Genomic DNA, 24,252 nt, shown 5'->3' with positions numbered 1-24,252 from the left:
GATAGCTGGAGCCAGCAGAGATAAATCTGGCTTCTGGAAAAACCTAAATGCCAACCTTCTTTTTTCCTAAGCTTGCTCCAAATTCTTCCATATTATCTGATACTAAGAATTTTGCAATAGATGCATATTAGTTAAAGGTAGAGCATGAGTAACTAAACCGTGTCTTAAATCTTAAGCAAATACAATAGTAAAAACAAGTTGCATAAAATCTGCTCATAATAGAAGAGGGTTAGACTAAAAATTTTGAGACAAAAATGTAAGACAACCTAAAATGGATGTAATGCTTCAATTAGCCTAAGTAGCCTTGCTGTGAACATATTTAAGATTCCTGTTCTATGAGACTTCCTGATTAAGAAGAAATTATGAGCTGCTACAGTAAGAATAAAACTTACATGATTTATTGCAGACTGAACAGCCTTAATGTAATGGTTTAGCTCCCGATCCATCATAGCGAATTCAACCATGGCCTTGTCCATACTGTATTCACTACTCACTTCAGCTGAAAGAAAGAAAAAAAATGATAATTATGACTTCCACTTAAAATGTTGTATCTGTAAAATTTTGAAACAATATGTATCAGCCAATAATATCAATCAATATTTTATAAAACACTATATTCTCAAAAAAAGGAAACTCCCCAATAGATGCCTGCTTTATTCACAATTCTATAAATACACTCAGTATTCACTGAAAGGCAGAGATGGGGTAGAAAGGAGTTCCAGATTACAGCATATCACTGAATAATCTTAAAGTCGTGGTACCGCTCAGCCTCAGCTTGGTTTCTTTATCCCTAAAGGCAACCTAGTTCTGTATGTGCCACAAAAACCTCACACAACTGTTAAAGATCAGGTAAGGATGGTTTCTACTTCTGATAACAAAGGGATGGATTACTTCCATCAGCCCCCATTGTTAACAAAATATTAGACAAATGAAGGAAAAACTTTTCCTTAAAAGCAAGAATCGGGCTGGGAAGGTGGCTCAGTAGTAGAGCGCTTGCTTTGCATGCATGAGGCCCTGGGTTTGATTCCTCAGCACCACATAAGCAAAAAAGAAAAAAGCCAGAAGTGGCGCTGTGGCTCAAGTGGTAGAGCGCTAGCCTTGAGCTGAAGAGCTGAGGGACAGCGCCCAGGCCCAGAGTTCAGGCCCCACGACCAGACCTCCTCCCCCCACCAAAAAAAGCAAGAATCACATGCTGCCAAAGATCTTCTACAAATTAAATGAAATCCCCATGAAAGTCATAATGAGCTTCTTCTCCAAGATTTAAAAAAAAATCCGCAACTTCATATAGAACAGGAGACCTCAAATACCCCGAAGCAATTCTAAGTAAAAATAAAAACAAAACAAAAAAAAAAAAAAAAAATCAATGCTGGTGATATCACTGCTCTTAGACCTCAAGTTCCATTACAGAGCTATAATAATAAAAACTGGCCAGAAGAAATAGACTAGAAAACCCAGAAATAAAGCCATATACTTACAGTTATCTGATATTTGACAAAGGAGCCAAAAACATACAGTGGAAAAAACTGGTGTTGGAAAAAAAAGATATCCATATGTAGTAAAATAAAATTGGATACCTGTTTGTCACCAGGCACCAATATCAACTCAAAAACCTAAATGGCAGACCTAAAACTTTGAAATTACTGCAAGAGGGAGTAGAAGAAACATTAGAACTTATAGGTAAGGTAGGAACTTTTCTTTATAAGAGTTCCAGGAGCACAACAAACAGGAAAGAGACTTGACAAATGGGATTATAATAATAAAAGGTTCTGTACAGCAAGGGACATAGTTACTAAGCTAAAAAGACAGCTAACACACTGGGAGAAAATCTTTACCAGTAATACACCTGACAAAGGCCTAATATCCAAAATATACAAGGATCTCAAAATAATTAACCCTTTAAAAACTAATAAACCAACCAATACATGGGCAAAGGAGCTAAAGAGAGACTTCTTAGAAGAAGTAAGAATATCAAATAGACATGTGAGGAAATGTTCAAATCCTTGGCAATAAAAGAAAATATAGATCAAAAAACTTTGCGATTCCATCTCACCCCAGTTAGATTGGTCAACATTAGGAATTTTAACAACAAATGTTGTCTGGGTGAGGGGGAAGAGGAACCCTATTGCACTGTTGGTGAAAATATAAACTAGTACAACCACTTTGGACAGCAGTCTGGAGGTTCCTCAAAAAACTAAACATAGAATTTCCCTATGATCAGCCATAACACTCTTGGTCATCTACCCAGAACATTACAAGCCAGGCTACTGTAAAGACACTTCCACATCTATGTTCATTGCTACACTATTTACAATAACCAAGCTATAGAAATAGCCCAGATGTCCTACAATACTTAAGTGAGTACAAAAAAATGTGGTACCTATATACAATAGAATTTTACACAGCCCATTAGAAAGAATAATATTAAGTCATATTCAGAAAACAGATGGGCCTAAAACAAATCATGTTAAGTGTGGTAAGCCAAGCTCAATGAGACAAATAGTACAAGTTTTCTCTCATATGTAGAAGCTAGGTCTAAAGTATAACTAGATGTGATAACCTATACAAAACTCTAGGCATTCACATACTGTCAGAATAAAGGAGGATACCCTTAGGGGAGGAACCCAAAGGTATAACTTCTTTAAACATTAAAAATACTATTTATCAAAATGAATTCCAGGAAATGCAAACATTAATTTCTTTTTGTTGTTGTTGATAGTGGTGGTGGTGTTTGTTTTTGCTTTTGGCTTTTTTTTTTTTTTTTTCATTTTAAAGGGGACAAAAGGGAGGGGAAAGGGAAGAGTTCAGAAAGGGAGGGAAGAATGGTGAACAAATGTAATCATGCTGTACAGTATGTGGGGAAAATGATCTATGTAACTTGTGGGCAGGGACAGGAGGAGGAACATGGGGAAAGACATGACATTGTCCAAAGGAAATGCACTCATTATCTGACTTAGAAAATGGTAACTGCTCTGTATAATACCTTAACAACAATGTATTTATATTTTTTTAAAATAATTTTTAAAAACTTAGGGAAAAAAAAGGAGTTTACAAAATAAAACAGGATAATGGTTCTCATTACCAAGGTCTTTTAGATGACAGTAAGACTTGAACCAGGAAGGAATTTGTAACACAAAGCCCAAAACCACATTCCTACAAAAGAGAAAAGAACAATGGCTGGGTCAGGTTTGATCTCATAAAACTAAGAGAAGAATATATGGAGACCTCACCTAAGGCTCCAAGACTCAGCAACGCTGGAATGAGCTGAAGAACAATCTAAGGAATTATACAGCTTTAAGAAACAAAGAGAAGGGGAAATGCTCAAGGGGAACCAGACAACTCTGGTTCAAGTCTCTGGGTCTGCTGAAGAAAGAAGTCAGACACCAGAACTAGGATAAACTTCTTTCCACAAGCATTTCTCACAGACCCAAGGAGCTGTCTTAAGATTATTTTTGTGATTATTTTTGTTTTTCTCTATTGTTAATCTCTATTTTCCTTTTTGCAGTAACAAAACTAGTATGTGTATGTGTGGGTATATGTGCGTGTTTCAGAAAGAAGAGGAATGAAAAGCATAGAAATCTGTGTCTTGTTTTATAAAAGCACTGAAAGAACTCAGGAGAAGAGAGAGGGTGTTGCATGAAAAAGACCAACAGCCACTGCCCACCTTAAATCCCTGAACACTTCCAGTGGTGTGAAGCACAGATCAGAATAAATACAAAAAAATTAGGCAGAGTTGGATGTTTACTAAAAAGTATCTGAGTAGGAATGCAAGGACTGACCAGCCACGTGCTCCTTGACACCTCAGTACATAGCATCTAGTCATAAATTCCCCTACGCTTTCACAGAAAAACATTCCTAAAAATCTCCACCAAATTCAAGCTACACTTCCCTCAAGGACTGAGCTTAAGCAGCACCTGCTATGAAATTAAGCAAACTTAGAACAACTACTTCCTTAAGTTATCTTAGCAATTACATTTGGTTTTTTAGGCACCCTTAACATCTTGTGTTTCTGATTTGCATTTGTCTCTTTTTGCCAGATTTCAATCCAGAGACAAGAATGATGCCTAAGTTCTTGGGATTCAGCGAAGAATCACAGACTCATTCTTTCTTCAATATTCTTTAAAGGTCATTTTAGAATCATTCTTTCTTCAATATTCTTTTTTTTTTTTTTTTTTTTGGTCGGTCATGGGGCTTGAACTCTGGGTTTGGGTGCTGTCCCTGTGCTCTACAGCTCAAGGCGAGCGCTCTACTGCTTGAGCCACAGCACCACTTCTGGTTTTCTAGTCGTTTTATTGGACATAAAAAGTCTCACGGACTTTGCTGCCTGGGCTGGCTTTGAACCACGTTCCTCAGATCTTAGCCTCCTGAGTAGCTAGGATTACAGGCGTGAGCCACCGGCACCCAGCTATCTTCAATATTCTTTAAAGGTCATTTTTTAAAGTTTAAAGTTAACTTTCCCCAAACAATAAATTACCTTAACTTAGATATTCTGTTGAACTAAAATATAAAGAAGACATATGATATATGCTCATTTCACTGTGATTTTGTTTTTAATCCATCAGAAAAAAAAAGTGCTGAGTAGCACTGGGGGAAGGGGAGAGCAGAATCACACAAAAGCTATTACAATTCTCAGAATAATGGTGAAAGAGATCAAAGCATTACCTTGTCACACTTTAGCACACCAGCATTGGTGAAATTTGGTACAGATGATAAAGCATGGAAAGTAACAATATTGTGCTTCTCTCTCTCCACATATACATCTATATATATATATATGTACACATGTACATATATATGTGGAGAGTACCTCTATAATGTGTATCTATATAATATATAGATATATTTCATCTATACATTTCTCACACACAGAGTTGTAAATAACAATAAATGAACACTTTAGTATGTGACCATGTCATAGTTATATTAAAGATCATGCCAACGTTAAGAGAGGAGTAGTTTTTCCCTATACTTTACATATGAGAAAACTGAAGAACTTGCTGAAGACCACAAAGGCAGAGTCAGATATCCAACTCAGACCTTCTAAGTGTAGTCTGGATGCTGCTCTCTTATGCAAAAAGGTTATGTTTAAACACAGGAGAAAGATAAGCACTTCCAATTCCTTCATGTATATATAAGGAACCAATCCTCAGGTAGGAGAAAGTCAGTCTATGAGTTTCAGCTCAGCAACCTGGTGCTCCCTTAGTATAAAAGCAACACTTAAAAAATAAAAGCAACACTTCTCAGTAGGAGCCTGTACAATATACTCCAAGGTTATCAGCCTGGTCTTGAAAATTCTTTCCAAATACCTTAAGTACAGGAAACTGATCACAAAAGCAAAATGTTGGATTGAAATCTGATGAAATGAGACAAACACAAATAAGAAAGAAGAGATAATTTATGATGCTGAATACCAAATGCTGGAGTTTCGTTTTGTTTTGTTTTTGGTTTGTCTTTTTAATAATAAGCTTTAGCTTGGTGTTGGCATATTCCTGGACTCCTAGCATTCAGGAGGCTAAGGCAGGAAAATTTCAAGTCCAAGGCCAGCCTGGGTATATAGTAAGACTGATTCAAACAACAACAACAAAAACAAGTTGTTTTAACACAGTAAAAAGATCAGAGCATAATTTTAAGTGCTATAAAAGTAATCAAATCACTCACTAAATGCATAGAGAAAAGCAGCCAAGTTAGATGCTCAAAGATCAAGGTTATACTAGGCCAGGAGCACTAGCATCCACATAGATGGAAGAAACAACGGGCTGACTGCCAGGCATCAAACCAAGGTCAGACAGAAAAATGGTCAGGATTGGAAGGAATCACATTGCAGGTATAGGTCTGAGTGGAACTCACAATCAAACCATTTTTATTACCTGTATATCTCTGACTGCATACCTCCCTCTCTTAGCCTAGCAGGACCTGAGAAGATTAGAAATATTGAAATGTCTTCAACACTTCACTCTGTGAACACATTTATTGATTTATAAGTCAATGCACACATGGAGATATCTCATAGGGAAAGCTTGAGACCTCTGGGAGACTTCCACCTAGCACACTGAGTAAGAAGTTGTTCTAAGAATCTAATGCAATACCTTTCTGAAAGCTGTCTCCAAGTCCAGCCCCAGCAAATCAAGTCCGGAGAGCACAAATAATCCTTGATTTACATTATAAAAATTTAACTGTTTCTGAAAGTATATGGATGCCTGGGCAGTTCTATAACAACACTGATCCCAAACCTCTGAAGACAAATAGCAGTAACCTGACAAACTTTAAAAATGTTATTAAAGAATCATTAGAATTAAATCAATTCTTTAAACAAGGCTTAGGTTTTGTTTTTTCTTTATTCAAATCTTTATGGCAAATCTTAGAAAAACAAAGACTGAAAGAAACAGACTCTCTAAAGGAGGATTTCATTTAGATGAAGTGTTGATATTTACACAATTTAAGAAGTCTCTGAATAGATGAAGTTGGACTGCTTATGATTTTCCTAAAGCGAGACAAACATATAATTATGCAATCTAAGTAGCCATCTAATATTCATTAGAAACATCATTTCTGCTACTCAACGTCAAAATGTGCTAACAGAAATATTATAACTATTACCATTTTCTGTTTTGAAGTGGTGAACAAGCATTAAAGATACATGATCAGTAGAACATCAAGCAGAAATGGGTTATACTAAAATTTAACTTAAAGCAAAATTCATCAAACCTCAATGAGAAACAAAGGCTGAGGCAGAGCAAGTATGAAAGTTATGAAAAACAAAAGAGCAGCAATCAATGCTAGTCATTTTTAATGTGAAAAGCCAGGACCAAAGCAAGAAGAAGTAAGTTTGAGAAAGAAAAGCAGAGACAAACAAGCTCTTTTCTCTAAGCTGAACAGTCAAGCAGAGCAAACTACAAGTCATCTTTGACTCAAAGATGCAGATAATGAGCAGGGAATAAGTTTGAAGCAATATGTTCATCCTTCTATAGCACAGATGGACAGTTTTTCTTAGTTCTAATACTTTTCAGGGTCTAGGCATACTTTTTTTTCCTCGAGGCAATTTTCTAAGCTACAAGTTACAAAAACAACAGCAGATAGAGGTGAATTTTTAATCTGGAATCTCTGAGTCCAGATGGGCATGATCAATAACACAATCAAACTTCCATTCCAAACCAGCAACTAGATCAGCAAGAATGGAAGGTAAGTAGTTGGTCAACCCTTCCCTAACCACAGTGTGCTGTATCTATAGCCTAAGGCATACACTGGAGAAAAGCCCAGGCCAGGGATTTAGATGCATAAATGAAACAAATCCTGCACCTCCTGGTACCCAGAGCCACGTGACTTCCCTATCATACCCCAGGCTTTCAGTTCCTTCAATAAAACAAATACAGAAATCAGGATGTTTCTTTCCTCTTTCCCTAGTACACTCATACATGTATACCCCACACTATTTCTATATGCCCAGGTATCTTTCTGCTTTGTCCTGATATTTCTTAAAATCTCAACTCTAAGATCCTTTTCCAGAGTCCTCTCTAATCTCCAGAACAGGACCAATTACTTCACCCCTTATATATCCATAAAACTTCTATAACTTTACTACTGTGTGTGCATGTATATTATGAGGCACACCCTCAAGACAAATGTCACCTTCTTATTCCTTCTACCTTTACATTCTGGCTCAATTGCATAGTTTTGCCCATGGCCAAACTGCTGCTGCAATTTTGTCCTAAACAAATAAAATTGTGGAATCTAGTGGTTTTTAATCTACAAAGGCATGTGCAGGTTTGAACAAGAACATTACCAATTACATATAGTTGATTAACCTCAACTCCACCTCTTTTATTAGTGAAATACCAGGCTAAGACAAAGCACACATTTAGTGTTGTTAAAAGTGGCTGAATGCAATACAACATGATTCATACGCTGAGAAAAACCTGATAAACACTAAATGTCCTAAAATACATATAACCGTTTTGTCATGGAGGAAGAAAGGAGGCAGGGTCTTGCCTGATACTATTTGAAATTTCTCAGACTAAATGGAACACATAGAAGGAATATTTTATTTAGGAATTTTTAGAAATATTTTAGGAATTAGTATCTCCTAATCTTGTCTAATCAGAATATAATTCTATTTCTATTTGGGTTGGGGGATGAACTCAAACAAATGACAGTACAAATCAAATCCAGAATCTTCCCCCCCCAAAAAAACAAACAAAAACAGAAAGACAGTTCTTTCTGAATACAGCTCTAATTATCTCTAGCAACATATATCTAAGCACACACCTACCTGTATGAGTATATGCGTGTGTTTCTTGGCAGCTTGATATTAAGCAATCATTAAATATTCAGCAGGAGTTGAATTTAATGACTTACTTGCCGCTTGAGCAATATTTAATAGAAACTTGGTTAATTCTTACCACACTGTACTTCAAAGTCATAATTAATCCTCCACATAGATATTAGTGTGGTAAAATTAAACTGAATCTCCCTTTTCTAACTGCCTCCCACTAGAAGAAGTAAGAGAGTCTATGGCAAGGTAGTAGGTGGTTGGATTCTTCAAAAACCAGCAACTAGGGGAGACATTCTCAAGATGTCTTCATGTGTATAGTCCTTTCCCACCCACACAGTTCTCTTATCATAATAATACACAGGAGGGAAGGTGTATGATACATAACTGAAAAAGAAGTTAAGCATTTCAGGATTAAAAAAACAAACAAACTCTGGAATCAGAGTTCATACTATTCTGATTACTTTATTTTCTGGCTATGTAGTTTTTGGCAAGTTGCCTTACTAGATAGTCTGTTTCCTCATCTGTACAAGGGGTACAGTATCAGTACCTCATTCACAAAGTTGCTATCAAGACTAAGTGAGGTCATGTTGGTAAAATGATCAGCACAGGGCGTGGCCAACAGTAAGCACAAACAAGACATCATCTGTCATTAGAATTATTACAGAATGGATAACCAATCTGCAAATGTAATTAGCCCAAATCCTGAAACCATTTTGCCCTCGGAACTAAAAAGTATCCCAGTGCTATTTGTCCTAACTCCTAAAGCACTAACTCACAGACTACAATGGTGAATGAGAGTTTTATAAATAGCAAGTTTACTTTGTAAAGGTATTCTGAACACTGATTACACATGAGGCAGTGGGGGAAATGCTCTGAAGCAAACAGGAAAGACAGCTAACAGCCACAGAAGGCAGGAAAGGTTTAAGTAGGTGTGGGTAAATCTAACTGTCTTGAAGGATGAGCAAGTGTCCCAAAGCTGTTCACCAGAGTAATGAAGAGCCTAAGCAAATGTTTTTACTGCTCCCACTAAGACTAAGAGCTAAAATGGCTGAATAAGAATGAAAAGAGACAGCCATCACTGAGCAAAGGAATAAACCTTTCACAGGGCACTGACTACATTATTAGGCATGGTGAGCATACTGCTACATCTGGCCCTGTAACAGGGTGGATTAGGTATCATATTAAGCACACTATTGAGAAAAAAAAGGCTGATGCTCACAGAAGCTAAATCATCTGCCAGGACATATAGTTAATAAATGGTGGGGTTTGACTGGCCTTGGATCTGAGTTAACATGGGAGACTTTTGTCATAGTATCTGAAATATTACACAGAAATAATATACTCCACATAAATTGTGGAGTAATGAATCAGTTGTTTTCTGTCTAAAATGACTGTCCTACCTTCCTTTAAAAAAGGATGAAGTGACTGACAAGTTAGCTTGCACTCTACCTCAGAGTATAGGAAAGTAGGACATACTTCATTATATAGACATATTTTCTTAGAATGTGTGTAGAATGTAGATTATTGTCTACAGACTACTATGGTAAAGGTATAACTTAAAATACCAAATTTAATGACTAATTAAATTTACAGTTTTGGAAGTCAATGTCTTGTTAGTCATCAGAAGCACTATAGTTATTTATCATTTTAACATACATCCACAACTCCTATTATAAGGCCCTAAGTTCTTCAAGGTCAGGTCTATCTTTTATTTTACTCAAACATTTTTTCCCCATATCCTCCTCTGGTAGATTGGAAAACCATGAATTCAAAGCAGTATGCAATATTTACAGCATGCGTTTTTCTATCAACACAATTCCAATGGCTGTTCTTTCTCTCTGATGCATACTAAGTGTAGACACTGTGAGACTTAGAGACCCAGAATCTTAGGAAACTGAGCTTGGCTTTGACTCTCCTCCAAAATACAATCTCTCACATGAATTTGTGGTAGCAAAATAAATAAATAAGGTTAAATCTTCTTCATATGTTACTAAGTAAACAAGCATGTTGGTAAAGAAGCATCAGTATGATACTTCAAACACAGAAGGCTCTTAATCAATGGATACTATTTTGCTTTGTATTAGCTGTACTTTGCTGTATTTCCAATGTATGTCTTCTACCTCACTTAAGCTAGCATCTACTGAATCATGGAGTTCTCTCACCTACTCTAAAAATGTTTGAGAATTAATAATTTAAAAAAAATTTGGGTGAAAATTTCAAACAATACAAGAACTAATCCCCAAACTCTCTCCCCAGGAGCAATCACCACTGTGAGGTTCTTGGCATTGTTTTCCAGGGAAACATTCTGTGTATAAGGCATCTTCTGTGTATAAAGCACATATTAAGGACAGAAATTACTTACTGAAAGAGCTGAAGTAAGGAATTTAATAGATGACTAAGCCCGAAGAGAAATTACATTCAGACGATTTCACAATGAAAATCCTGTCAACACTCTTTCTGTGCCCTTGTCTTTAGTAAGTGCATAGGAATAAAAGAAACAGTGAGCAGGTTCAGCTACTTAGTTGGATGTCCAAGTTTCTACTCTAAAGTAACAATATAAAGACTAACAAATACATTTGAGAAAGATCAAGTTCATAGTGAAAAGGAGAAGAGATGATGTTTAACCAAGAATAGAATGTAAGTGTGGGGAACTTGCAATTGACTAATTCAATAAATATCTTCCAAGCACAAACCATATGCCTAGCATTGTGCTAGTGACCTGAAGTAAAGTCAGTTAGTAAAGTCAGGGCTGTATCTTCTCTCAGAGAGCTTTGACAAAGTTCTAGCCCATATACAGTTTTCTAAAAAGCCCTGATATTAACACCTGGACTTTGTTTGGCAATTTATGTGATGAGAAAGTTTGCTCCACTGCCAAACAGCTCTAATTATGAAGAGTCCTCTCAAACGGAGCTGATTCAGCACCCGCCAAAATAGCACCAGGCAAGGACAACAATAAATATGAATTGCTCTTTCATACACATTAAACTCATAACCTTTGTATTGAGTGACTTTATGCTCTTCTTTAGATGGCTGATCAAACTCTGGCTCAGATAGATTAAATGACTCTACTTCAACATTAGGAGCAAGTCTTGAACTCTGATCCTTGGCTCCATAACTCAGAAGAGTTGCCTTTAGGATGAAAGAGCCAGTCTTAATTCTTTTCCAGATCACAGTCCTTCAAAGATCAGAGGGGAACTATTAAATATCTCTACCTTAGGTGCCTCGTTAGCGCAGTAGGTAGCACGTCAGTCTCATAAATATCTCTACCTTGTAAATCTTTGCTCCCCAAGGCAAATAACAATCATCAAATTCCTTCAACCAAGTTTAGATGCCTTCATTTAAACCTGCTTCATTTTTTTAAATAGATGGATTCCAGAACTAAACTAGGAATAGCCATGGGTTAAACAGCAAGAATTCTAATACTACCTTCACTTCTACACGACGTAAGCATGGCTGGTTAACCTTGGACTTCTCCTTTACTGTACTGGGCAACTGAACTTTTTTTTTAATCTAAAGTTCTAATCTAAACTTAAGACTAACAAGTTTGATTTTACTGAACTATGGCATTCAGGATGTAGTCTTTCTGAATTTCAGTCTGTGATCTAATTTATATGGGCTGGTCTCTATTTTCTGTGAAATATTAATCTGAAAACACTTCCTTTCTTAATTTTCCTTCAATTAAGTAATAACTTACCTCTATTGAACATTTAATGTGTGCTGGATACTAAACAATATATATGTATCACCTGATAATCCCTTCAATAGTTCTGTAAAAACACAGTACCTATCTCTATATTGTGAAAGAAAGGGGGGAAAAAAATGACAGAGGGGCTAAGCACCTTGAAAAAAGTCATAGAGCTCAGGAGCCATAGAGTGATGATTCAAATGAAGAGTCTATGACAGAGCCAAGCTCACTCTTTGAACTATGTCTATCATCATCACCCTGATGGCACAGCCCATTTCTATGCCTTAGGATTCTGGCAAAAACCCTCCTAAAATATCTGTGCAGGCTGGAAAGCATCCTTATTATGTCAGGGCAATCACCCTACCCAAGAGGGAAAAAATAAAATTAAAAAGAGGGATAGAGAAGGGACTTAGGATCACTGCAAAGAAAACTATCAGTGTGTTTATAAATGAGATAGTTACTCAAAGGAAAGTACATTAAAAATCTTTAGCTTATAAACAACTGGGGAGCAACTGCCTGAGATCAGGATATTTCTGTACTTATTTCAAAACTTATATTAAGAAAAAGATTAAAAGTAGGAATTAGCTTACTTTAAAATAGTAAAGAACCAGTTTAATTAAACAAGCCTCCCTAACTCATAGTAACTTCTAGGATACAAAATTTATTGAATTATAAAGCCTAGTTTGACAGGATCTGTAATCTCTGTTATTTATCTAATTCTTGAATGTTGGTCTAAATGAGAGGTATTTTGTTCTGAGAACCATCTCTTAAAGGAAAGGATAGAGGAGCCATAATCCTAAAAGGAGGGAATAATTTTATTTCTTTTGGAAAATAATGTCTCTATTATTTTTAGAAAGTAAAATGAACTTTATTTCATGGTAATAATGGAAATTAGTTGTTTAAAGTTTAAATCACTGACAATTACAGAAAATAAGTCTCTCATAATTTACTATGAATATCAAGTCTGCTCCATCTGACAGCATAGCCACTCATGTTTACACCTCCACATAGTACTAGTTTCTGAAAAGATGGGCCTTGGGTCTTATAAGGTAATTTTTATTTTCCCTCACTTTTACTTATATGAAAACCTCAGGCTGTTTCCTTTTTAATGTAATCAGCTTAAATCAGCAGTGATTCCCAAGATAGCTTCTGTCTTCCCTTCTTTAAAAACTACTTCTCAAAGAGGAGGGGAGGAGAAAGGAGGAGAGAGAAGGAGAAAGAGAGAAAGAGAGAGAGAGAGAGAGAGAGAGAGAGAGAGAGAGAGAGAGAGAGAGAGAGAGAGAGAGAGAGAGAGAGAGCGATCCATAGAGCCTTATATCTGCTAGAAACCTCTGAGAAAACACACTAGCTACACTGGGTAAACTCTTTCTGTAATAAGAATGATCACACAAGAATATACCTGGTTTGAAGAACAAAGTAAGAAATAAAGAACTATTAATATTCACTGAGTAACTGGTTCTGAACTCCAAGGTATCAATTATAATACTGCAGTAGTATTTATAAAATGGGAGTTTCTAATCAATCACATCCCACATACAGGCACTCAGTCTCAGCAACCAAAAAAAACAGAGCACATGCAAGACCCAAAACCTTAAAGTCATCTTAGACTGCTCCCTCTTAGCATCCTCCACATCTAGCAGTATGAAGATCAATGCATTTGCCCACCCAGATCAACTATTATCTCCTTTTCAACCACAGTGTACCTTAATTTTATTCTGTACTGCTTCTTCTGTAGCTCCTTGATTTGCTTCCTTGGTGGTTTCTTTTCTGTATCTTTTCCCTGTAATTTTCCTTCCATGTTCTTATTAATTCTCTTTCTCAAGGTAAAACCTGATATTACCCTCTTGTTCATCAAAGTCTACTATACTATAGTAATTTCAATTACAACCAAATGAAATAAAGGGACTAGATTTATTCTTCTGTTTGAAATAACCTCCCCTAAAAGTAAAATAAAAATTTTAAAGGCTTATATGACACTAAACATTATACAAGGAAGAACGGAGAAGAGTGACAGGAAACATATGAATCAGACATAGCATTGTCCCACCTTAGTATCTTGAGGAAGCTGCCAGGCACACAATAATCAAAATCCTGCCAGGCATTGTAGAAACTAACAAGTTGATTCTAAAATTTATATGGAAATGCAAAGACCTAATATAAACAAAACAATGTTGGAAGTCCGATTTCAGGACTGTACTATAAAATGCTTCAGTAATCAAGACAGTATACTACCATTATAAACACAAAGAGACTATTAATGAAATCCAGAAGTACATACATACATACTTGGACAACTGCTCTAAAATATGTACAAAGGCAATTCAGACTTGTTATCAACAAACAATACTGGGGTAACTGGGTCAGCAGTCTACCTGCCTGTTAAGAAAAAAAAAGAGGAAAATATGGGAGAAGGAGAGAAAAAGGAAACGTGGAAGGAAATAGGAAGGGAGAACAAAAAAAAGGAAAAGGAAAAGAAAAGAAACTTAAATCATACCTTGTACCACATACAAAAATTTTCTCACAATAGATTACAAACATAACTGCACAACATAAAGCTTCCATAAAAATGTAGAGAAAAAAATCTTTAACATAATCCTCAAGAGAACAAATGGGTACATGGGATGCCATCAAAATTAAAAATTTCTGCTCCTCATAAGGATCCATTAAGCACACATTAGAAGAGAATACCTGCAAATCATATATTTGGTAAAAATCTTTTATTCAAAAAATATAAAGAACCCTCAATGTTCAATAAAAAGACAAAACCAAAATCCAGTCACAAATGGGAACAAAATACAAATAGAAACTTAATTAAAGAGGTAAATGTCAAACTGGGCACTGGAGGCTCACCCTGTAATCATAGCTATTCAGGAGGCTGAGATCTGAGGATCTCAGTTCAAAGCCAACCCGGGCAGGAAAGGCCGTGAGACTCTTATGTCCAATAAACCACTCAGAAAACCGGAAGTGGCACTATGGCTCAAGTGGCAGAGAGCTAGCCTTGACCTGAAGAGCTAAGGGACAGCGCCCAGGCCCAGAGTTCAAGCTCCATGACTAACCAAAAAAAAAAAACCCAAAAAACAAAAGAGGTAAATGTCAAATACGCACATGAAAAGACAATCAATTCTATTGATCACTAGGGAAATACAAAGTAAATACACAAATTAAAAAAAGATATCATGCATACCCATTACAATGGAAATACTCTTAAGTAGAAATATTTTTATAAAACAAATACCAATGAAATTACTTGTATGCTTTTATTATTATTTTCTCTAATTCAGTAGTTCTCAAAGTGCGGTTGCCAAACAGGAGCATCTGCATTGCCTGTGAACTTATTAGGAAAGCAAATTATTAGAGTTCTATACCAGAAGACAGATTAGGAAACTGTGGGAATGGGGCCCAGCAATTGGTTTTCCAAGGAGTCCTCCAAGTGATACTGATACGTGATAAAATCTGAAAGCCACTGTTTTAATCTATGATCCAAAGTCATAACAGAAAACCAAAAACATTCAAACAAATCTAGATAAAATTCAGTCCATAGTTTCCCTATTTATTTATTTATTTGTCGGTCATGGGGCTTAAGTTCTTCAGCTCAAGGCAAGCACTCTACCACTTGAGCTACAGCGCCACTCCTGGTTTTCTGGTGGTTCACTGGAGATAAGAGTCTCATGGACATAGGCTGTCTTTGCACCACGATCCTCAGGTCTCAGCCTCCTGAGTAGCTAGGATGACAGGCATGAGCCCCGGCACCAAGCAGTTTCCCAATATTACACTACTAAATTATTTTAGGCCCATCAAGCCAGAAAAGCAAAACTGGATATAAAGTGCCATAAATGCTGCTTCCTACAAAAGTTCATTTTAAAATAAACTTTTCTACTTAAATATCTTAGTCATTTACTCACATCTATTTTGAAACTGCACTCAATTGCACTCCTTCCAATTTTGCTAGATTTGGTTCTAATTTTAGCTACGAATTGTCATCCTCCAGTGAACCTTTTTGCAACTTTTAATTCAGCTTATCTAAATAGATGAGTCTCAACTATCTAGTTAATAAATTTCTTAAGTGTTTCCTAAAGAGATGGAAGACAGAAGCATAATCAAAGTAGAAATGAAATCGGACTAAGACATTTGGGAATCTCAATAATTTGCTCTGAGACTTTGGGTTAATAATCTTTCTGGGGCTCTGTTCTTCATTTTAAAGAAGAGTTTGAGTAGATGATCTATAATGTTTATTTCAAGCCTAAGGGTGTTCAAAGCTGTGGTTTTACTTGTATTCTATGGTACTATACATTTACAATTATGTGACACTGCTAAATTACTTGAAGTATTTTATCTACTTTTTTTTTTGGTCGGTCATGGGGCTTGAACTCTGGGCTTGGCTGCTGTCCCTCAGCTCTTCAGCTTAAGGCGAGCACTCTACCACTTGAGCCACAGCACCACTTCCGGTTTTCTAGTGGTTTTTATTAGAGAGAATAGTCTCACGGCCTTTCCTGCCCGGGCTGGCTTTGAACCGTGATCCTCAGATCTCAGCCTCCTGAGTAGCTAGGATTACAGGCTGGGCCACCGGCTCCCGGCTAGAAATTTTTTTAAGGTATATCCTTCTTAGTAGAACTGACCAGGAGACTTGCTATCAAGTGACTTCCAAGTGAGTGAGACAGGGAAGAATACAAAAACACATGAAGCACAAAAATGACAGTCTCTTTCTCTCTTGGATTTACTAGTGCACCTGAGAAACGATGGGGCTACATGGCATGAATTCCCTAGAGCTCTGTGCTCATACCACCAATAAACAACAAGACTCTGGAGGTAGACTTGCCTAGCTTTTAATTTTGGATTTACAGTTTGAGCACCTTTTGTGGTTTTGTAATCTTAATTTCTGAACGTTATTTCTTTAAAAAGGATAACAGTATCTTCTTAATACAAATTAGATAACTGCAAATGAGCACTTAGCACAGAGCCTAGCACAGAACAAATCTGTATTTTACTACTATTACTTGAAATGTTGGCTTTGTAGTCAGGAGATTGGAATCTGCAATTCAGTTAGTAACCAAAAAGGATATACCTATATATGTAAGAGACTTCACCATTCAAAATCGGGGACTGGTGTTCTAGAACTTTCAAATGTACCAGAACTGCTTGAAATACTTGCTTCAAGTATAGAGTCCTGGGCTCAATTTAAATACCCCAGAAGTTTTTAAGGCACAATGCTGAATACTAAAGCCTGAGAAACTTTTCTATAAGAGTTTCAAATAGACAGAACGCCGTCCCCTCAGGTAAAGTTTCCAACCTTTTTTTTTTTTTTAATTTTAGAAATCACTGAAGCCACCACAGTGTTGTCCCTGTTGGCACAGACTCTACTGAAAGGATCTAAGATATTCCTCTACAGGAAAGCTGACGAGTTTGCCTGCCAGTTTCATAGATGCTAGCAGAAAACAGGAGGCTTCTGAATGAGACATGGGCCTTTATTAATTTCCTCACATCAAGCTGTGATTATCCAGTTTCACTTTGCTGCCCCCTTGCTCCAAAGTAAAAGGGCTATTAAAAGTAATAATAATACTAAAAGAGAGCGAGGGCTAGACATGGTAGTACATGCCTGTAATCAGGAAACAAAGGTAGGAGGATCAAGTTCAAGGTCTGCCCAGGCAAGTTGGTGGGAGATTCTATCTTGAAAACAAACTAAAAGTTAAAGGGCTGGAGGCCATGGCTCAAGTGGTGGAGCACTCAGTTGGCAAGGCCTTGAGTTTGACTCCCCATACTGCAAAGAGAAAGAGAAAAGGCGGGGAGGGGCAGGGATTAAAGAGCCTGGGAAAGAAAAGAGTCCATAATTTTATAAATAATTTTTAACTCTTTTCCTTAGTAGAAAGAATTTTATTTGCTCAAAAATAAGATAGTGGGCAGACATTATTCCAGCAACTTTCTCTAAACTAGTCAGAAAACTAAAGAAATGGGTGGGGGCTAGAGGGGAGACAGAGAGGGAGACACACATACGCAGAGCCAAAATCTCTATCCAATACAATCTTTAATTTGATGGCTATTGCAGGAAGATTACTTGAGGCCAATTCAAAGCCAGCCTGGGAAATACAGTCCTCTTGTCACAGGAAAGATCCAACAGATCCAGGCTAGAATGTGATAAATAAACTGAGCAGAAATCAAAAAGTACTTTTAGTATCATCTTAAACAAGTGACTTCATCTCTCTGGCTATGGTTTCCTGATCTGTCATAGCAGTACATAAATAAAGATGTTTAAGCATCCTTTCAGAGAAAACACAGGATGCTCCACAAATGGACTACTAAGTTCTATATTTCCGCCCATCCTCCAGTGGCTCCTCCTCAACCTCACTAATTTTCCCTGAGCCATAAACACACATGCTTCCTATGAAACACATTCATTCCATGGCTTCCTTTGTGTTATCTATTTCCAAATCTGTGCCTTTATCCTAAGCTCAAAAACCAACTCCTTTTACTGATCACTTCTTGGGAGGGTATGTCTAAATCTGAACTTGCTCATCAATCCTTCAAAATATGTTCTTGCTGGCGCCAGTGGCTCACAGCTGTAATCCTAGCTACTCAGGAGGCTGAGATCTGAGGATTGTAGTTCAAAGTCAGCATGGGCAAGAAAGTCCATGAGACTCTTATCTCAGACTCTTATCTCCAATTAAGCACCAAAAAAGCCAGATGTGGAGCTGTGGCTCAAGTGATAGAGCACTGGCCTTGAGCAACAAAGCTCTGGTACAGTATTCAGGCACTGAGTTCAAGCCCTAGGACCAGCATCCAAAAAAAAAAAAAAAAATCCACATCAAAAAATAAAAACCCATATTCCTATCTCAGGTTCCATCTGTGGCATGCACAACAATGCTATTCCCACCAGATATCCATACTCCAAACCTCTAACTCCATGAATATTCAATGTTCAATGAAAAAGGGAATTAAAATGGCAAAACAGAAATAGATTGCCAATCAGCTGACCTGGAGACAGGGAAGTAGTCCAGGGTTATCCCCAGGATCTAATGTACTACAAAGGTCTTTATTAGTGAAAGACAAAAGCCGGAGCATCAATATCACAGTGATGCCTTACAAAAAACGCCACTGAATAAAGAGGGCCTATGAGTCAAAGAATGAGCTGGAAAAGGTAAAAAAAATGAGTCTCTCCAGAGCCTCCAGAAACATCGCCCTGCTGATACCTTGATTTTAGCACAATGAGACCCACTTCAGATGTTTGAAATCTGTGCTATTTTAAGCCACTCAATTTGTGGAAATGTTTCAGTGGCAATGGCAGAAGTAATATGCCATCTTAAAAAATTTCTAATGTCTGGCACACATTAGTCTCCAAACCTACCACTGTCACTTCAGTCTCCTCAAGTACATGCTACCTCCTCAGGAAGCAGCTTATGTCCTTTGCCCATGATTTGAGGCTGGTCCTATGAGTGCTTTGAATAGCTAGCTACAGTAGGAATGAGACTCTAGGCCTGAGACAAGGTTCTACAGGACTGGCAGTTTCTGCCTACAACTTAGAACCCAGTGACCATGCTGGAAGAAAGCCAAGATACAAGGAGAGGCCATATTGATGAAGAGTCCTGAGACTTTGGTCAACACTAGATGATCACCCAGTCTACAGTCAGCCCTAACAAGCTGGACATGAAAGTGAGCCACCTTGAAAGTCCCAACTCCGAATGGCTGCCATCTTAACATCACATGCAGTAGAACCTCCCAGATCAGTTCAGTCAAACCAATGAATCATAAAGCTTGTTTATACAATATTAAATTTCAGGGAAGTTTGTTACTTAGCAATATAGGCATATGACACCATAGATTCAAACCCCACTCCCAATACAATTTCCTTACTGTTGCCTAGCAATTAGCTCATAAGCTCTCTTCTCTTGGTAGGAGGACTGGTAGGCATGCACAGTGAGGAGGAATTGTTGGAACCATCATGAAGTAGCTATTTACCCCAGCCCACAATAATAAGCACTACTGCAATAAATGTGTAAGTACCTGTCTGATCTCTTCATGTCTTTTCCAGATACAAAGTGAAATGTGAAGGGAAAGAGAACTCAGTCACTGTTCAAATCTAACAAATAGCTAACCATGGTGTTCAACTGCAACCAATCCAAACCAGTAAAATAAACATTGAACAATTCATGAAAATCCCTGTTCCCTTGGCAGTTCCTGGCTTTGCTCATGCTGTAACTGCATTAAGATGTGAGGAGCAGACTACATAAGGATTTTATTTGTTGATAAATAAACTGATAAATTTGGTGACATGGTTAAGAGTGGTAAGGGGGAAAAGCAAAAACAATGTTATTGGAGTAAAGATACAAATCTTGTCAACATACAAATAAAAATAAATCACTCACCAGTTAAGGAAAAACTGCAAAAAGAAAGGAAAGTACTTTACAGTTGAGCACCTAAAATGTCTGTTAGTCTTGTGCATGCTTCCTTGACAACCACCTAGATCTAAAAGGTTTCTAAGTAATACAATGACTTGGTGCAGGATTCTTGTTCAGTTCTTTAGAGGAAGAACAATGTGTATTTTGTTTCTCAATTATTAACTACCTAATGAAAGGCACACAGTGCACCTTGGAAATTGGAAAATTATAAATAAGTTACTGATAGCATCACTACCCATTTCAATATTATTAAGTTACAGCCAAGATCCCCAAACCCTCAGAAAGAACAAAGATAAGATTCAGGCAATTTTGATGCTGTTTTGGCAACAGTACTAGGGACTGAACTCAGGGTGTTGCACTTGCTAGGCACACATTCTACCACTTGAGCCGTGCTTCCAGCTCTTTTTTGGGTTCGTTATTTTCAAGACAAGGACTCATATTATGCCCAGGCTGGCCTGACTGCAGTCTTTCTATTGTACTTCCCTCTGTCACTGAGATGACATGAGCATACCACTGCACCCAGTCAATTGTTAAGATGGAGTCTCATGAACTCCTCCCCCCACCCCATCCCGCCCCCCGCCGCTTAGTTTAGCCTTGTGTCACAACCCCACAGCTACCCAACAGCATCCCCGTTTCCCAAGTAGCTAAATTTATAGGCTTTTTTGTTGTTGTTGTTTCTGTCTTTAGTGTTTTTTAGACAGGTTCTTGCTATGTAGCCTAGGCAGGCCTTGAACCTGTGATCCTCCTCCTCAAGCCTCCCCAGTGCACTATCACCAATGGCTTCAGGGTAAATCTTTTCACCATAACAAACTCCAGAACTAAGAAAGAACTCAGACAGGTTCCATTCCAAGAGAACAGAATGCTAGCAAAAGTTGCAACTTCTATGTAATACATTATATAATTGTTAACTAGTTTAATCATATTTTAATCTATCTCAAAGGAATGCTGAGCTTTTCTGCTTTAAAGGAAATCCTATACTAATTTTTCTGAAACTAGCACATTATTTCTGCTTCTTATCACTTTTTGCCTACTAAGAGGATAATGCCCCTCCATATACATGGACATAGCTGGCCCTCATTATCATGTACTGTCTTGACTTCAATACACATTCTCAGTGCCATTCCTGGCCCTCACAATAACACATATACTACATTGTAAGTCTGGCTTGCCACTAATTCCTTTACAACAAAGCAAGAATTTACAAGCTGATCAGCCAACATTAAAGGTAAATTCTGTACAACAAAGTGTGTTTCAAACCAAGAGCAATCATGAAATGGAGACATGTCTATAATTTACGTGCAAGAAAAAAAGAGGCTCAAAGCAGTGAAGTAATTGTTTTAAACTTACACAGCTGGTGAATAGCAGAACTTGCATTTTAACTCATACTGTCTATATTTTCAAAACAAAAATTCTCAGCCAAAGGCTCCAAAACTTCATCTTTCTCAACTGCAAAGGACCCATACATAACAACAACAAAAAACTGAACAATAAAATGTGAAAAATACATGCCAAGCATAACAAAAACCATTTTTATACATCATTTATTTCTCACAACAACCTTAAGTAACACAAAAATGTGTGTGGACACACAGTTAATACTCATGAGAGTAACTACATTGCTAGTTCACAATATTCAATTACAAAATATAATTTACGATGTATATAAAAACTGTTTTATATACATTATTCAATTCTCACATCAACCCTAAGTAAGGGCAAAAGTAAAGGAGATGTGTGGGGTCATAGAGTATACATACTAAACTGAGTATATAAGCTGCTGCTAGCAATATTCTCCCACTTTATAAGTGAGAAAAACCAAATCTTTAAATCACAAAATTAATACCTGACAGAGCTGAGTTTGAATCCCATGTCTGGATTCCAGAACTGGTCTGAAAGCCCAAGGTTATCTACCAAGCCAACTAAAAGATTATGATGCCTCTTGTCCAAAAAGTAAAGAGGAAAAGAGTCTGAGACTCTGGCTTTCCTGCATCTTAGATGATCATCACCTTATGAAGGCAATAATGCTAAAATTACAGTCAATCTCGATATGAATAACTTGCAGGTCCCAGAATTTGTCAGGTGCAAGTAAACAATGCTTCATGGGTCAGACACACTAGTGTTTGTGCAATGAACAAAACTTTAGAAGACTGAGATAATGTCTTCACCCAGGGAGAAGGCAAAAGAATACAGATAACATCTTCCTTCCGGGCAAGAGCAGGTGGGCTTACAGGTTATTACAAAAATCCTTAGCTATGTCATGAACTGTGGCTCTTTAGTAACCTCAAGGCCCTTCTACAATCATCCCATAGGACTTGGAACATGGGGGCAGCAGGACAATCACTATTTGATGTGAGAAAACAAATAAAGGCCTTTGTCTCTAATTCACAAGCCTCCTGTCTTGTGCCAGAACCCACAAAACTGGCAGGTGAACTTGTCAACTTTCATATAGAGGAACATAGCAGACTGCTCTCAGATCTTCACAAGCTTTTCACACCTCATCATCTTTGCTTCCCACAGAAATACCCTCCCCTACGCTACAGGGAACACCTACTCATCTTTAATGTCATCAACCACTACAGGAAATTTCTCCGGCTGGTCAATGTTTCTGCAAAGAAGTTAGTCAGCTGTCAAGCACCTCAACAGCTTTATTTCACATGCTTTTTTGTTGTGTCAGTTATCATTTGATTTTCTCTCAGCTCAAAATTCACCATGTACTACATATAATATATGGAACCGTGTTTATCAATATGTTAAGAATTCTCAACAGAGGGTGGGGTGCTAGGATAGTGCAGGGGAAAGAGAGACCTCCAGCAAATGTTACAGACCTAGTAATGTAAAACTGTGTGCTGTTGCCCTAGGATCAGATATGTTTAATCTTGCCATTTCTACTCAAAATGGGCTCCATGATTTGATATATCCAAGGCAGTTCTGAAGGTAAGCTAAATAAATGCTGTGAAAATCCTGAAGCATCTACACACGTACACATGTACACATGTACACACGTACACACACACACACACACACACACACACACACACACACACACACACACACACACACACACACACACACACACACACACACACACACCAGTTTGGCTAGTTGCCAGAATGTAAGATCAATAAACAAAACTCAATTGTGTTTTATACATTTGATATGCACAATGTAAAGATCATTTAAAATAACACCATGTACAACAACATCAAAAAAGAATAAAATGTTCAGGAATAAATTTAACAAAAAGTATTTAATTTATGCTCTAACAAGACAAAACACTGTTGAAACAAGTTAGAGAACATCTAAACAAATGGAGAGGGGAAATCATATGGTCATGGATAGGAAAGATTTACTATTAAAATGGCAATACTCTCCAAATTGACCTCTAATTCATGCAATCAACTCAGAATTCCAGCTAACTTCTTTGTAGAAACTGATTGTTGAGTCTAAAATATATAGCAAATTTCAATAAATTCCTAATACTCAAAACAATCTTAAAGAAGAATAAAGTTGGAAAGTGTACATTTCCTAATATTAAAACTTATTGAGTTTAGTTGTTTTTGGTTTTTGTTTTTGTTTTGTCAGTCATGGGTACTGAACTCTGGGCCTGGGTGCTGTCCCTCAGCTCTTCAGCTCAAGGCTAGTGCTCTACCACTTCAGCCACAGCACCTCTTCTAGTTTTCTGGTGGTTAATTGGAGATAAGAGTCTCACAGACTTCTCTGCCGGGCTGGCTTTGAACTGCCATCCTCAGATTTCAGCCTCCTGAGTAGCTAGGATTACAGGTGTGAGCCACTAGCGCCCAGCGCTAAGTTCAGTTTTTAACTGTTAACAAAGTAATAGCAAAACACAGTTTAAGGATACATATTCAAAATTCTATCAGTGGAACAGAATTGTCAATTTATGTGTTGGCCATTGA

General features: G+C 37.3%; 1 protein-coding gene across 3 annotated transcripts in view; it reads right to left on the bottom strand.

Annotated features, from left to right (window-relative positions):
• Nsmce2 (NSE2 (MMS21) homolog, SMC5-SMC6 complex SUMO ligase) overlaps positions 1 to 24,252 on the bottom strand; it is a 206,795-nt gene that overhangs the window by 159,061 nt on the left and 23,482 nt on the right. For all 3 annotated transcript variants that reach the window (XM_069991390.1, XM_069991393.1, XM_069991391.1), the window contains one exon: positions 393 to 499. In XM_069991390.1, the coding sequence (XP_069847491.1) occupies positions 393 to 499 (107 nt within the window). The remainder of the gene's footprint in view (positions 1 to 392; positions 500 to 24,252) is intronic.

The sequence above is a fragment of the Dipodomys merriami genome, unplaced genomic scaffold (assembly GCF_024711535.1).
Source record: "Dipodomys merriami isolate MVZ:Mamm:240054 unplaced genomic scaffold, mDipMer1.0.p SCAF_4, whole genome shotgun sequence".
Taxonomy (NCBI): Eukaryota; Metazoa; Chordata; class Mammalia; order Rodentia; family Heteromyidae; genus Dipodomys; species Dipodomys merriami.
The sequence above is the reverse complement of the archived record's forward strand: the minus strand, read 5'-3'. Positions and strand labels throughout refer to the sequence as shown.